Source organism: Setaria viridis, chromosome 9 (assembly GCF_005286985.2).
Source record: "Setaria viridis chromosome 9, Setaria_viridis_v4.0, whole genome shotgun sequence".
NCBI lineage: Eukaryota > Viridiplantae > Streptophyta > Magnoliopsida > Poales > Poaceae > Setaria > Setaria viridis.
Window position 1 is genome coordinate 46,514,154 of NC_048271.2, and position 16,060 is coordinate 46,530,213.

At 51.4% G+C, this 16,060-nt stretch overlaps 3 protein-coding genes across 3 annotated transcripts; 2 read left to right on the forward strand and 1 right to left on the reverse strand.

The window, feature by feature from the left end:
- The first annotated feature begins 177 nt into the window (after window positions 1-177).
- On the forward strand, window positions 178-2,039 carry LOC117838075 (probable xyloglucan 6-xylosyltransferase 1). Its single transcript, XM_034717949.2, has one exon. The coding sequence runs from the start codon at window positions 446-448 to the stop codon at window positions 1,799-1,801; it is 1,356 nt and encodes a 451-aa protein (XP_034573840.1). The 5' UTR covers window positions 178-445; the 3' UTR covers window positions 1,802-2,039.
- A 1,221-nt stretch (window positions 2,040-3,260) lies between these two features.
- Window positions 3,261-6,637, reverse strand: LOC117838073 (probable LL-diaminopimelate aminotransferase, chloroplastic). Its single transcript, XM_034717948.1, has 10 exons — window positions 6,445-6,637; window positions 6,275-6,360; window positions 5,924-5,991; window positions 5,718-5,834; window positions 5,430-5,492; window positions 4,850-4,954; window positions 4,712-4,762; window positions 4,196-4,516; window positions 3,820-4,026; window positions 3,261-3,745 (listed from the first exon to the last, which is right to left on the reverse strand). The coding sequence occupies exons 1-10, from the start codon at window positions 6,522-6,524 to the stop codon at window positions 3,452-3,454; spliced, it is 1,392 nt and encodes a 463-aa protein (XP_034573839.1). The 5' UTR covers window positions 6,525-6,637; the 3' UTR covers window positions 3,261-3,451.
- A 3,969-nt stretch (window positions 6,638-10,606) lies between these two features.
- On the forward strand, window positions 10,607-14,460 carry LOC117836659 (uncharacterized). Its single transcript, XM_034716128.2, has 2 exons — window positions 10,607-11,263; window positions 12,485-14,460. The coding sequence occupies exon 2, from the start codon at window positions 12,563-12,565 to the stop codon at window positions 14,264-14,266; it is 1,704 nt and encodes a 567-aa protein (XP_034572019.1). The 5' UTR covers window positions 10,607-11,263; window positions 12,485-12,562; the 3' UTR covers window positions 14,267-14,460.
- The last annotated feature ends 1,600 nt before the right edge of the window (window positions 14,461-16,060 follow it).

Below are 16,060 nucleotides of genomic sequence, written 5' to 3' on the forward strand. Positions count from 1 at the left end.
TCGCCCTTCTTCTCCTTCCTCCTCTTCCTCTTCTTCTCCCCCCAATCTGCGGCGGGGTTGATTCGATTTCGATTCCCTTCCCCCCCATCGATCGCCCACCTCCCCCCAGACAGCCAACGCAATCCGCTCCCCGAGGCGCCTCCCCCCCCCCCCCCCCCCCCCCCCCCCCCCAACGTGCGCGCTCACTCGCGGGCGGGGCCGGCACAGTCACCGTCACCACCCTTATTAATTTCCCCCTCCCCCCTCCGCGCTTCAAAACCTCCTCCTCCGTTCTCCGTCTCGTCCTCTTCCTCCGCCACTCCCCAGCCCCGCGGCGGTCGCATTGCTCGCCGCCGCCTCCCCGGTTCCTCTTGCGTCCCCTTCCTTATTTGGTTCTTGGGGTTGGTTTTGGTCTGGGTTTGGTTGCGAGGAGGAGGGGGTGGAGTTTGATCGGAGGGAGGGGAAAATGTGGGCGGAGCGGGTGGTCGGGGAGCGCCGGATGCGGCAGATCCAGCGCTTTGCGCGGAACGCCAAGCTCACCGTCGTCTGCCTCCTCCTCACCGTCGTCGTGCTCCGCGGCACCGTCGGCGCCGGCCGCTTCGGCACGCCGCAGCAGGACCTCATCGAGCTCCGACAGCACTTCGTCTCCCACCCGCACCGGGCGCTCGCCGAGCACCACGACGCCAGGTCCAGGGCCTCCACCACCACAACCACCACGTCGTCGTCCTCCTCATCCTCATCCGGGCGCGGCGACGACGAGCCCGACCCGCCGCCGAGGACGCTCCGGGACCCGCCCTACACGCTGGGCCCCAAGATCTCCGACTGGGACGAGCAGCGCGCCAACTGGCACCGCCGCCACCCGGAGACGCCGCCCTTCCTCAACGACGTCAAGCCGCGGGTGCTGCTCGTCTCGGGTTCCTCCCCCAAGCCCTGCGAGAACCCCGTCGGTGACCACTACCTCCTCAAGTCCATCAAGAACAAGATCGACTACTGCCGCGTCCACGGCCTCGAGATCTTCTACAACATGGCGCTGCTCGACGCCGAGATGGCCGGCTTCTGGGCCAAGCTCCCGCTCATGCGGGCACTGCTCCTGGCGCACCCGGAGGTCGAGTTCATCTGGTGGATGGACTCTGACGCCATGTTCACCGACATGGCATTCGAGCTCCCATGGGAACGCTACGGGCCGTACAACCTCATCATGCACGGCTGGGACGAGATGATCTACGACGACAAGAACTGGATTGGGCTCAACACTGGCAGCTTCTTGCTGCGCAACTGCCAGTGGTCGCTTGACATGCTGGATACCTGGGCGCCAATGGGGCCAAAGGGCCCTGTCCGCATTGAGGCTGGCAAGGTGCTGACCAAGTCCTTGAAGGATCGGCCAGTATTCGAGGCCGATGATCAGTCGGCCATGGTGTACATCCTCGCCACGCAACGCGAGAAATGGGGTGATAAGGTTTACCTTGAGAATGGGTACTACCTCCACGGCTACTGGGGCATCTTGGTCGATAGGTATGAGGAGATGCTTGAGAATTACAAGCCAGGGCTTGGCGATCACCGGTGGCCGCTCGTCACTCACTTTGTCGGTTGCAAGCCTTGTGGCAAATTTGGGGACTACCCTGTTGAGCGTTGCCTCAAGCAGATGGACCGTGCATTCAATTTTGGGGATAACCAGATCTTGCAGATGTATGGGTTCACGCACAAGTCACTTGCAAGCAGGAGAGTGAAGAGGATCAGGAATGAGACTAGTAACCCACTCGAGATGAAGGATGAGCTTGGGTTGCTCCACCCAGCATTCAAGGCTGTGAAGACTTCCACATGATAATTAGAGTACAATTCCACTTGTTATTTTGTTTGTTCGTTCTAGATCCTGCTGGGTCTGAATCTAAAGTGTTCTTTTTGTAGAATCAGGTGACAGCGGCAGTTTGGGTTGTGATCATGGGATGGATATGTTGTAATGTGAGGTGTTAGGAGAATGATGTTATGTTTATTTGTTGGCATAAGTTATGTCTTACACTCCTAGAAATTGAGTTAATGAATGAACTCAAGTTATTGGTCGCCGTGATAGCTTTTAATAGAATTTCCTATAGTCTCTCTTATTGGCTGAATGGTTGTGATTTTCTCCAATGCCTCCAGTGTACCAGTTGGTGTCCAATTATTCTTGAGATATTGGGGTCCTCTTAAGCAGGATAAGATATTGTTGTGCTCTGAACCAATTATTTTGCTTTCTTGTTTGCCTTACTATTACTGGTGGTGTGGTAGCAAGACGCTCTAGTTATGTTATATATGTGAGCTCAAAATCCTCAACAAGGTATGCCTAGCTAGGAGTTACTTTCAGTTTACACTGTCATTATTTTGTCCTTGCTTTATCTTTATCTTCTATTTAAATCATTGAAGAGGGCTTGATACTATCCACCATTTCCCTGTATTTCTAATATCTTTCATTGGCATTGATGAGAAACCGTGGATTGATGTGAACTTGTCTGTGGTTGATGCTTGTAAATGTTGATTGGGTGTTATGACAGATTTTGTATTGCATAACATTCTTTCTGTGACCTGTTGATGTGAACTTCAAAAGTGTCATACTTCATTGTCATAGCAGACGAAATTTTGTTTCCTGGAAACGTGTAATGTTGGCTTTTTCCGTTGCACGATTTCGTTTTAACAGCGTATCTTACGGCGCGATGCAACTGGTTCTAGTAACTTGAGATTGGTAGTCTCATGTGAAGGCGTTGGTGTCCAGAACCCTGTATTTTCACTAAGTTTTTTTTACTAGTAAGTTTGTACTTAATACCAGTTTCATGGTTTCAATTTGATTGCTCCTGTCGATGGAATCACTGCCGCTACTGATGTGATCTGCGAAACATAACTGTAGATTTGTATGATCTCTTTCCTTTGTCGGGCAAATTCAGCTTTCCGTTGCGTTGTGGGATCCCGGCGGAATTCGGCATCTGCTGTGTGAACATCAGCGCTGCCATAGATCTGAAAAAATGTTTTGTTTTCGCATCCTGTGTCAGTAAAATTACAGAAGTGATCGATACGAAGTCAACGATTCGCTTCTCTCCAAGCCGAGGAAATTAGAGCTCATACTCCAATGAATCCTCTTTTCTAGGTGGTCAACTTCCAGAGATACCGGTGTAGCACTGCTGTCTGCCAGTAATTATTTATTTGCCAAAAGGAAGATTTGAGCAGAGAGACTTTATAGCCGATTTTGTTAGTCTGCGTGCGTAACATGTGATGCATCCCAGAGATATTACGAGTCAGCAACGGCACATGAGCAGTAAGGGAATGAACATAGGCAATATAACCACTTCCTGGAGATTCAAATGTCACAGGGATGTTTTGAATTGGAAATTGTTTGAATGGAGTAACACGCGCAAAAGCCTACGAAACTATTGGTAACTCTACAGAGAGAATTTGGTGTTCCAAATCCTGCTGTCATCTTATTGATACCGTCCTTCCAAGTCGGTGCTCACTTGTACAGCTGCTTTAGTCTCCTAGCAGCTTCGATGATGTTATCTCTGTGGCCAAATGCGCTGACCCTCACAAAGCCTTCGCCGCCCGGTCCAAATCCACTGCCAGGGGTAGTGACAACGTTCGCCTTCTCAAGAATCTCAGCAAACACATCCCAAGAATTGCGACCAGGGAAGTGCACCCAGACATATGGAGCGTTCTTGGCACCATAAACGTTGAATCCAAGCGATGTAAATGTGTCGACAATTATTTCAGTGTTCTCCTTGTAGAAGCTGACAACATCATGCATAGCCTGCACAGGAACAAACAGATATGAGCAGAAACAATGCAAAAGGGTCATCTGAAGATTTCAACAAACTGAAATACCTTCAGACCCTCTGGAGAGAGGCAAGCTAAGCCACCAGCTTGAGCAATGTTTGAAGCGCCATTGAAGCACGTGCAGACAATGCGGTTGAAATCTTTAGCGACTGGATGTCCATCTGAGAAAAGAAGCTCCTTGGGGACAACAGTCCAACCTAGACGGACACCAGTGAACCCAGCATATTTCGAGAATGATGCTGTCTCAATGGCAACCTGGCACATCAACAAACCATGATGACAAAAGTATAGTTCAAATTACTTGGAGAAATGAAGTGTTTATTATCCTAACCATGGCACTAAATTTGTTGGAGCAAATGCAATTAAGCGCTAAACATTCCAATATGCAGCATAAATAAGTAAACTACTGGAACACAGAACCCACCTCTTTTGCTCCAGGAATTTCAAAGATAGACTTTGGGCTATCATCTGATATGTACATAGCGTAGGCAGAATCATAGACAATGATGGACCCATTGTCCTTAGCAAATTTGACTAGTTTTGTTAGTTGGTCCCGAGATGCAGCAGCACCAGTAGGGTTGTTGGGTGAACAAAAGAAAATTATATCTGTTCGTGGGACAGTTGATAGATCAGGGAAAAATCCATTTTCGGGATTGCATCTCATGTACTCGATGTTCCCATACTTCTGAACGTCTTGCTGGTATAAGCCAGTTTGGCCCATGATAACACTTGAATCAACATATGCCTATCAAAATGAAAGACATGGTTTAGTTTCACCATAGAATACACAAAAGAAGTAGCAGCTATACCAAAAGTAACGGTATGAAAAGAACAATAAAAAAGAACCTTTTTCACCACTATCATCAGACAAGTTCAGAATCATATGAATATAAAAGGGTAAAATAACTGAGAGTTAAAGTCGATTCAACAATTCTCTTACGGGGTATGATGGGTCTTGGACTGCAATCGTCACATTAGATCCAAAAAGGACCTGGAACATTTGAATCAGGAAACTTGTTAACAAATAATTTTAATATGAACTGTAAGCTTAACAGGGAAGAGGGAGTTCTTTTGGTACTTGCAGGCGGGAAATGTCACATTTGGCACCATCAGAGACAAATATGTCTGAATCTTCAATACCAAGGTTCGCATAGTAGGCTGCAGCAATTGCTGCCCTTAGTTTCTGCATTGACAACCAACACAACATTTCATGATGCTGAAGATAAGGATCTAATACAAGGTCAGGCAAAGAGGAAAGTATGTATCTTATTGAAAATTTAGAAGTTAAATCATGTAAGCAAAATAGGTCAAGTATGCAAACACTTGGAAGGATGAATGAAAGGAAAAGCATCAACTCATCAAACTTTGTACAGGATAGGTCTTTCAACTAAGGAGACGTAAATGATCAGGAAACGTAACTCTTAAAACCAGAGCATAACAAGTTAAAAATAATTATCCTTTATTAACAGAACATCAATCCTCCTCAAACAATTATTAAAAGACAACCGATCTTACAGCCATAATCCTCCACAAAATATATAAGCAGAACTTCATAGCTGTTAAACAGCTATCTGAATTCAGCTAAAAAAAAGGAACAGCTATCTGCATCAGTCTACTAATGCATTGAAGGTTGCTAATAAAGCCACAAGCTATAGTACCTTTTCACCTTGCTCAGCTCCATAGCCACTGTATCCGTCAATTGTTGACAAGGCATGTGCTCTCTGTGTTTACAGATAGACTAATCAATAAATAATGTAATAGAAAAAGAGGTATTAAGCAAAAATAAATGTCGGTGAATTTTCTTAGTTTACTCCTACAAATATATACAAGTGGAACCAAATGAGAACGAAAATAAAAAAACTAAAATATATAAAAGAGAAAGGACTGCTAACGGACACTGGCATTTTTTGAAAGCAATATTAGTTTCTATTTTAACAAGTAGGCACCTCTGCCATGGCATTCGTTATGACATCCGGAATGGGCTCGGTAGTGTCACCAATACCAAGGCTTATAATCTTAGCATCAGGGTACTTCAGCAAATGAGCTGATCTTCTCCTCGCAATCTGATTGACAGTCAACAAATCGATCAGAAGCCGAATCTACAAGAGAACAGCCTCGACAAGAAAACGAGAAGATGGGTATAATGTATAACCTCAGGAAACAAATATCCTGCTTGGAGCTTGGCCATGTTAGCATTGCGTGGGACACTAGTCTTGTAGGCTTCAGGACAGGAGGAAGAAAATATTAGCAAACAATATCTGTATTTCTGTATTTACAACATCTACAGGCAACTCTTTACATGAATGCAACATCAGCCAAACAAGAAGCTACTACAGCGTACGTACAGCAACCTGGAATAATACCCTAATCCGAATAGAGACCTGTAGCATTCGATTGGATGGCCTCAAGCGAAAACTAATAGAGACTAGAACTGAAACATGAATTTCAGCAAGCAGGATGGACCGCCATTAGCATTGAAGTATACAAGGGGCTTTGGCAGTACATGTATCGACGGCCGTCGGGCTACTGACGCAGCGGATAGTGGCAGGCATTCTCCCCCCGGGTCGGCGGTGGCTGGTCTTCGATGCCCTGGAAGGGTGCCACAGTTAGACCTATCCATCAGATAAACAACGGAGCGCACCGTACCACAAGGAACGGGGAGGAGTCGGGTACTTGAGAGAGAACGACGACGAAGAGAGGAAGGAGGAGGAGGACGCGGTGATGGCGGGGGCACCGGTGGGGGCGGCAGCCATGGTGACGGCAGGAGAGGCGGCGGCGGCGGCGGAGGAGGATGGGTAGGCTGACGAGCGAGTGAAGGAAAAACCTGCTTCGCTGTCACAGGGAACGGAGGGAGGAGCACGGAACGGGTTGGGGTTTCGGGCGCTGGCCGTGGGCTACGGTGGGCTGGTTATGCTAGGCCGTCGTATCTCGCTCGCGACGGGGGCTGCTTTGCTGGTTTCGGCCGCGTGTCTTTGCATGTCTCAGAATGGGCTTGAAGTTGGGCTGTGCTATCCCGATAGCTCGGCCTGCCGACGACTATCAAAAAAAAAAAAAAATCGGCCGTCCGACGAGACAGGAACAAGATGGTGAAATAACGAAGCGATGATGCAGACATGCAGACAGCGTGAGGCGCTTGGCCGGAGCGCCGGTGCTCGGCTGATCGACGGAGACAGAAACAGACGGATCCGATATGCGCCAGTGCTCGGTGGAGAGGACGGACACATGAGCGACCACCCCAAACCGAAGCCGGACACGCACGGCGTCGCGGCGCGGCGGTTGAGACTGGATGGTCGCTCACGTGTCCTGCTTCTCCACCCTGCACAGGGCACACCAAGTGGCCTCCGCATGGTTGGCTGGACGCTTTGCACCCTGAAGGCCTGAACAATGACCAACTCTGCAGCTGAACGTCTGATCTATGATGCAATGTAGCGCTGATCCATCCTTTCACTCCCACCATTTTATAGCCGTAGCGTGGAGCTCGCTAGCATCGAAGTATCGAACCCAAAAAAAGGAGACGCCACCAGGAGCGCATGGTTTTTGCGCCCAGAAGCAGGAGAGAAACGGGCGCTAAGGACACGGCACGACGACGCGGAGCTTGCTTGCTCAAGAACAACAGACGGGGCTGCGGCTCAGGACAAGTAGTGGAGTGCCGACCCGTTTGGCCGGTAGCTTGCTTCATCGTCCTGGGGAGCAGCCTAACCATTCGATGGGCGCGTTGCTCGGGAAATCTGGGTGAGGTCGCGGCGTGGGCCTGAGGAAGGCTGGTGTTTTCCGCCTCGATCGCGGCGAAATCCCGCTGGGTGGATGACGGGCGGCTACCGGCTAGACGGGTAACGGCTCCGGCAAAGGAGGGCGCTACTGGTGTGTCGGCTGTACAGAGTAGGGCTGGGTTTGATTCACCATGCTTATTTTTAGGATTAAAGTTTATAGATTTGCTCATGAAGATTAAACTTTAATCCTTAAACTTTATTATTATAGATACTTTATTATTAGTCTATAAGTCACCAAGGGATTGCTTATGGGGACTAAAGTGCACCCTAGACACCCCTGCACTCATTTATAACCTATTCGTATCCCCCTCACCCCACCCGCCTTGCTGCCCCGCCGGCCCCACCCTCCCCGGCCCTCGCCCCGCCACCTGCTGGTGCCGTCCTCCCTGGCCCCCGCCGCTCCCAGTCCGCCGGGACCCCATGAGGCCGTGCGCGGGGAGGCGCAGGAACGCGATGCGGCCGCCGGCGTCGCAGGATATGTCATCCCAGGCATAGCATGCGGCGGCGGCGTGGGAGGAGGAGGAGGGGGACCGCGCAATGCGGAGGCCGGCGCCGCCAGCGAGGAGGAGGAGGAGGAGGCAGCTCGGCCATGGAGCGGGAGAAGGAAAAGGGTAGAGGCAATCAAGAGCTAGTTGGTCATTGTACAACTCATTTAATATCCTTTAATTACTAAAAAGAAATTAAATTTTAATCACTGTCTAGTCCCTGAAAATAAGCAACGAAACCAAACGCAGCCTAGATCGGTCGGCTGTCAGCTCTACGTTCCGGTACACAGGGCGCACCAAGTCGGCTGTACAGACACTCTGGTGTGTGATCTCACGCCTGGGCCTTGTCGGGCCCTAAATACGGCCTCTCAGTTTCCAAAGATGTGGAGGGACGGGGAACGACGATAGGCCCATGTATGCCCATCCTCACAAACTAACTAAAGCTCCCAACGGTTTGAGATTTTTCTTTTAATCTTTGTTTGTACATTTCCCTGTATTTTTATTTTTTATTATGTCCAGAAGATATTAATGGAACGGTTGTTGTATCAATATGAAAATAGTAATTTATAGATAGTTACTTGAAAGTATAGTTTGGCTTAAAACATTACGAACCCCTGCACATAGTGGCTCAAAAAAAAAAGAATTGTAACACAACAGTAATAAAGTACTATACAGTTTAACAAGGCCATGTGTCCGTGACGCGCGATTACAAACTTATTAGCGCATGGTACCGTCCATCACGTAAGCAAGGCGGCAGGAGGAAACCACAAAAGTCATCGGGGATTCGGGGTCATTACTTGGGCAGGCGCTGGCAGGCGGCAGCAGCGGTATGGTGCTCAAGTGAAAGCCTGGAGCGGTCAATCGGTGTGGGCAGAATATAAGAAGCAGGGCAGCCGGCGGCCGGCGGGCGCCAGAAATTCAGAGGTGGCGCGCGCGACGCTGGAAGTCTCAGCCACAGACGCAGGGAGGGTTCGTTCGCAGTTCGCACCCTCCACGGTGCGCCGATCCAATCAGGATTCGGGGTCCAACGCTTTGACAAAAAAAAGCAGCGGCGGCTTCTAGACGGGCAGGCGCAGTGCGCGCGGGTGCGGCAGTACATAGCGCAGGTGCCCGCCCTTGTTGGCTTGTTTTGGTCAAGCTGTGTGGGCGACTGGGCGTACTACTCCTGCCTGACTCCTGAGCTGCGTTTCTGGAATATGAAATAGTCAAATGGTGGGGCGTTGTGGCTGACTTCCGTTCTGGGGTCGTCGTCTCTGGCTCTCGAGGTAGGAGCGAGCCAACTGGGGCACTTCCCCGCAGAAAAACATGGGAGCTCAGAGCTCAGATCTCACCGCGCAACAACAACTGTTCCGGCTGGAACTGCATCGCTTTAAACGCCTGTGGGTGTGCATCCTGCTGCTTGCGGGCTGCAAATTAAAGGCTGAAAGCCGGAGAAACTGGCAAAAGGGAAGCAAAGGAAAACAAAGGCGAACCTGCCAAAGGGAGCCATGGCATGATTGGCATCCGAGCTCGATTGGGACGCGATGGCGAGGTAGCGCGCGCCTCAAACGCGACGCGGCCCACGTCCGCACTCCGCCGAAGTGACACTGCCAATGTTGCTTGCTTGCTGGTTGCAGCAAACCATTGCTTGCGCAAATGCGCATGTAAAATCCAATCCACGGCGATGTGGCCCCACGAAAATAGTGGACGCTTTCGTCCACCGCCCCATTGCCGTTTTTGCCCACTAGCCGAGCCGTGACGCGCAGCAATTTGCCGCGCGCGCCATGCCGCTACTCCTCCACAACGCCGCAACGGACAGCGACCAGTGCACGGTGGTCAGCTTCAGGCTTTCGGCGGCAGAGCGCCCCGGCTTGGAGTGCGATTGGGACACAGCTGCGTCGCATCACTGCGTCTGACGAAGAGGTTTTAGATCGTAATATTCCTATCAAGATTTGGAATGAAGATACCTTTCTTTGTCTTTGCGCGTCCATAAGAGCAGTGCCCTCTCTTCTCCATCTACTTTCATGCATATTCAGTACTCTCCCCAGTCACAAATGAATGTCGTTTTGACATCAGTACCATCGCCAAAGGTGCTATTTGACCACCATTACTATATAAAAAAGGGAAAATATACTGACATATTTGAAAATAAATTCGGTGAAAAATCTGCCCATATGCAAGAGTTTAGTTAAAAATCCGAAAAGATATTATAATAGTATAAAAGATTAAACATGCATGTAACCAAAGCTAATTTTTCTTTTTTCTCTCTCTCTTGAATACACAGATTAATTAACCGCATGCCTATGTGCATCCGCATGCACATGCATCAGCATCACCTTGCCTCCCATGATCCCACCGAAGCATGCATAGCATTAGGTCTTGTTTAGTTGGCCAAATTGGGAGGTGCTGGTACTGTAGCACACTGTAGCGTTTCGTTTGTATTTGTGAATTATTGTCCAAACATTGACTAATTAGGCTCAAAAGATTCGTCTCGCAAAGTACAACAAAACTGTGCAATTAGTTTTTAATTTCATCTACATTTAGTACTCCATGCATGTACCGCAAGTTTGATGTGATGGGGAATCTTCTTTTTGCATAGTGCCAAAGTTAGGAGTTGGGGGTGAAGTAAACAAGGGCTTAGTTTGTGCTGACAGGCTGCTAGTTCTGGAATTTAGTTGGAAAAAAAACTAGTAACTTGCAGCTTTCCTTCAAATAAATTATTAAAAAAGATGATTTTTGCGTAACCAAATCCAACCGTGTCTAACACTCAATCTGCTCTCCACTGCACCGTAGGAATGTAGGATCAAAGGACCAGGGAAGATCGAGGCCCCCTGTTACACAAGTAAACCGCGAAATCAGTGGGGGCGAGCCTCTCCTTTTCTTTTCCACCCTGCCCCACCCGCCAATGCTGACTCCCTTCCCCCGGACACGCGGAGCTCTCTACTTCGGTCCTTCTACTCGACAGACGACAGCTCCCCCTCTGAACAGGAAGAGAGACTTCCCTTGCGGCCAAGAACCGGAGCTCATACCGCGACCGCCGAGGCACGGGAGCAGTCGCGTCGATCTCGCTCCGGGACCCGATCCCTACGTATAAGCCGCGGTTCAGAGGTCGCGGAGGGCGGTGGTTTTGCCAAGACTCCAGAGCCAAGACGACTCTGTTTTGATTCAGCTGTGAAGAACTGCGGTACAAGGGAAAGTTCCTGCGTGCGACTTCGGGACATGGTGCTGCGGATACTCGTAGGGAGGCGTTGAGCTCAGGTGTGTGCTAATACTCTGCCCGCTTCGTTTTTCATTCAGTTCCAACTCTGAAGCTATGCTTAGCTGGTGAGGCAGCGTTCCTGAGTTTGAAACCGTTTGTTTGTACCATGATTTGAGGCTTTGAGCTGTGGACCAAGCAAATCCAGCTAGTTTATAAGCTAACCTTGTCAAGTCGATTCAATCATTCACAACAAATTCATGCTCCGCATTTTTTGAGTACCATAGGGGCCATCCATGATCCATCCCCGTAGTAGCGTGAGATTTCCAGCTCTCAGCAGAGCGACGTGCCTTCGCTGTAGTGTTCAGCTTTCTCTCCTTCTTTCCACGTTCTTTACCTCCCTCGTTCTTTGCCTTCTTTCCACAGAATTTTTAGCTCACCACCGTACCGATACCGACATCGATGCCCCCATTGCAATCCTGGCCAAACAATAGTAGATTCATTCGGCCGCCCCGCACCGGCAGAGAGATCCGTGCATATGGTGACATTAGCTACGTAACATGGATGACACCAAATCGTTTAACTTTTTTTATCACTCGTTACTTATTCTATGCCTTCTTTGGAGCAGACCAAAGTTGCTTTCACGTAATGCTTCAGTTCAACTGAAAAGGGTGAGAAATAAAATTTATAAAAAAAGGTAGCTTTGGCAAGTGATGCGTCTTGTGGCCATTGCACCTAGGGAAGGGCCAGGGATACAAGTGTCATGGATGCTTCTTGATGCATCAGCTAGGTTCTCCCCTTGTACCTTCAGACAGAGTTCAGAGCTTCAGGCCATTGCAGTTGTCACCATGTTCTGTGTGCCACGGTTCACCGTGGTCCAATGCAGCATTGAAGATTGCAATTCCGTTTTACCGAACTATATCAAACTTTGTACCATCATAGTAAATGGAATTGTAGTACATTCCTATCAAGATCATGCCACGGAGGTGATGGTGTCTAGTTACGGTCCTTGCAGTCATAAAGATTTTTACACGTCGCCGACCAGTGGTAGACAGTAGGCCAACCATGTTTGAATTTGACCCTGTGGCCCAGCTTCTGAAACATCGTTAATACAGTCATGAGCTTCTTTTCTTTGGAAGAGCAGAAAAGGAAGTCAGAGAAACGGTCAGTCAGTCCCGGCGGAAAGTCAGTGACTTGGTCATTTTGGTTGTGCTGCTGCTCTGTGTTGAAAAAAATTCTGGTACTTAGTCCAGTTGTATCTGAATGACTCGTTGCCGTTGCAGATACCATATACGACATCATGTTCTGAAGTCTCGTTCAGGTGCTGCTACTATCTGGCAGGGGATCGGAGTTCGTCGGAGATGTCTCCGAACACGAATTGCAGCTTCGACGACGGGCACGAGATCATCGAGGTCGCCGGCGAGCCGTCGGGGACAATGCGGCTGATGGACTTCATCCCCATCGACATCTACATCCCGTCCGTGGAGCGGGGCGCGCTCAGCAAGAGCCGGCGCAAGCGGCGGTTCCTTGACTTCCTCCGCGCCCACCCGTCCAAGGACTGGTTCCTCAGCTCCACCTTCGTCGGCCGCCTCCGCCGCAGGGGCCACCAGGCGTCGCCGGGGGGAACAGACCCCGAGGACAGCGACAGCGGCGGCCGCCGGCGGAGGCGGTTCCGCGTGCCGTTCGTGCGGAAGATCAAGTGGGGCAAGCTGTGGAGCTACGCGGTGAGCTGGTGCAAGAAGCCCGAGAACTTCGCGATGATCATTTGGCTTGCGTTCGTCGCCGCCGGTCTGCTGCTGCTGTTCATGCTCATGACCGGCATGCTCGACGAGGCCATCCCCGACGACGAGCGGCGCAAGAAGTGGACGGAGGTGATCAACCAGATCCTGAACGCGCTCTTCACCATCATGTGCCTGTACCAGCACCCCAAGATCTTCCACCACCTGGTGCTGCTCCTCAGGTGGCGCCCCGGCCCCGGCGGCGACCGCGAGGAGGCCCGGAAGGTGTACTGCAAGGACGGCGCCGCGCGCCCGCACGACCGCGCGCACATGCTCGTCGTGGTGCTCCTGCTGCACGTCACCTGCTTCGCCCAGTACTACTGCTGCGCCCTGTTCTGGAGCTACGCGCGCAAGGAACGCCCGGACTGGGCGCTCAACATCGGCTACGGCCTCGGCACGGGGTGCCCGGTCGTCGCCGGGCTCTACACGGCGTACAGCCCGCTGGGACGGAAGAAGGCCGACGAGCCCGACACGGAGTCGTCGTCGTCGTCCGAAGCGGCTCGGGAGCAGGGTGACCGGACCGAGAACGACGGCGTTGGCGGCCAGGACGTGGAGATCAAGGTGTACAACCGGCGCGTGGTGGTGAGCAGCCCGGAGTGGAGCGGCGGGCTGTTCGACTGCTGCGACGACGGGACGGTGTGCGCGCTGTCGGCGACGTGCACGTTCTGCGTGTTCGGGTGGAACATGGAGCGCCTCGGGTTCGGCAACATGTACGTGCACGCCTTCACCTTCATCCTCCTCTTCGTGGCGCCGTTCCTCATCTTCAGCGTGACGGCGCTGAACATCCACGACGACGACATCCGCGACACGGTGGTGGCCGTGGGCGTGCTCCTGGGCCTCTGCGGCTTCCTCTACGGCGGCTTCTGGCGGTCCCAGATGCGGAAGCGCTACAAGCTCCCGGGAGGGCGTTCATGGTGGTGGTGCGGCAGCGCGGCGGTGGGCGACTGCGCCAGGTGGCTCTTCTGCTGGAGCTGCGCGCTGGCGCAGGAGGTGCGGACGGCCAACTTCTACGACGTGGAGGACGACCGGTTCGTGGCCGTCATGGGCGCGCGCAACGGGGAAGGGCGCCCCGTGCTCGTGCCGCTGCCGCGGGAGGCGTCCACCACGACGCACATCCGGAGCATGTCGTGCCCGCCCAAGCTCGACAACGCGGTGAACGGTGGCGGAGGGGTGACGAGCCCGCTCGGGGTGGAGATGGCAGCCGTCGCCGCCATGGAGAGGTCTGCCACGTACCACCCCATGAGGCCGCCGGCGCCTCCCCTGATACAAATGGACCGAGAAGAGTAGTAGTAGTAGGACTGTAGGCGTCTACTTCTCCTACCTCGTGTTCAGAAACTACACACACATGTGTATAGTTGTGTGCTAGTGTAAAGAAATTCGTCGAGCTGCTCTGTGTTGTACGACTGTATGATATATACGGATTTGTTCGTGTGAAGAAAAGATGAGGGTAATTTTCGGGAAATTGTGCGATCAGCTATGACCACCACCTGGAATCATCAGATCATTATCTGAAACATGGCGCCACTGGACACAGCGTATCAGGCAGGACAGGCCACACAATTACCGGTGGCGGATGGGCTATGGGCCGTAAGCAAGGCAAGTGCGGACATAAAAGTGAACTATTAAAAACTTGGGACATCGGCCTAACTGTGACGGCCAGAGTAAGCTGGGCCTGGGCTGGTATCTCTGTTAAGGCCTAGCCGAAGGATTCACACGGTCACGGCAAGGTAGGCTGGGCATGGGCTACCCTTGCGTCGAACATGACTGGCGCAAACCTTTCATGCCAAAACCCTTCCATAAGACCATAACCCACCCTCCTAGTTATCTTTTCCTTCAGCAAAGTAAATACTGCAACTAAATACTACTCCAGAAATGCTTATATTTGTGGAGTATTCAACAAGTCTGCTGATGCTCTTAAATAGAAGAAAAAATAGGCACCTAAAAAAGTCTCCAACTGCCAGGACATAGTCAAATGGACGGTGGCTAAATCTGATGTCCCGCTGAACACCAACGTCACTGACAACCTGAACAAAGATCATCGCCACGCCAGGACGCAATTGCCGGCAAGCTGTCAATTCGGCAGATACAATGTCCACCGGCGAAGAACTCTTCTAAATGACATCAGGGTCGCCTTTTTCTAACCGGATGGAGCGCATAGACGACCTTACCCTTGTTGGCTGGTGGAGCTAGTACAAGACGAATGGTCAGATCTCAGATGCAGCAAACGAGATGGATGTGGTGGACTGGTGGTGGTGGTGGGCTGGTAGTGGTAGTTGGTGGCTGGGGTTGCGGTGGGGTCGCAGACCAAGATAAACCCGGACGCCTTTTCGATCGATCACCGCTCATCACCGCCAGGATGACATGCTCGGTGACTGGGCCGCCGATTCCGGGAAACGGAGTGGCCGCGGCCACGTCTAGCAACGGGCAGGATCGGAGTCGGAGGAGGCCATCACGCCTCGGTGACCCTGGCTAATGGAGGCCCCTATGGGGCGGGGCACCTGCACCCGCGACTCATCTCAAAGCTTCGCCTCGGCCTAACTGCTGAGAGCGACGGGTGCAAATCAACGGATAAATCTAATCAAAGATCTCAGTGAGCTGACAGCATCGCGGATCGGCCTAATTACTTTCTGGCTGCTTTTCCGACCTCGGTACTGGCGGGCAAATGGGTAACCTGGCTTTTGACGAGGGGAACATGAGCTGCTCATCAGCTGACCTACTTAATTTTGTTTGTGGCAAGTAGCCAAAGTATCTGCCCGATGCGTTGTCAACCAGCAGAAAAGATAACACGCGCTTAGCTAGGCCTGGCTGCAGCCGACGCGTTGCATGTGCGTGCGCGCGTGCGCCTCCAGTTTTACAGTTTCACTACTTGGAGTTGTAGCTCATCGGTGTTGTTCGCGTACTACAAGCAACAAGCAACAGGCGCTAGCTGCGAGACATCGACGTTTTGTCTGCACTCGCGACATGGGTGGGGAATAGGATTACTCGTAGGTGGAATCATGGCCTTGATCTATTTTTGTTTCAGCAGGGGGATATATGTGATCTGACTGCTGTAGTGCTCGTCGATCAGGATCAGGCAAGGAG

Coding starts and splice junctions, on each gene's coding strand:
- LOC117838075 (XM_034717949.2), top strand. CDS start 446: ATGTGGGCGGAGCGGGTGGTCGGGGAGCGCCGGATGCGGCAGATCCAG.
- LOC117836659 (XM_034716128.2), top strand. CDS start 12,563: ATGTCTCCGAACACGAATTGCAGCTTCGACGACGGGCACGAGATCATC.
- LOC117838073 (XM_034717948.1), bottom strand. CDS start 6,524: ATGGCTGCCGCCCCCACCGGTGCCCCCGCCATCACCGCGTCCTCCTCC. Junction 5,992..6,274: donor CCCGACGGCCGTCGATACAT/GTACTGCCAAAG, acceptor CCTGTCCTGAAG/CCTACAAGACTAGTGTCCCA. Junction 4,955..5,429: donor GAGCTGAGCAAGGTGAAAAG/GTACTATAGCTT, acceptor TTGTCAATGCAG/AAACTAAGGGCAGCAATTGC.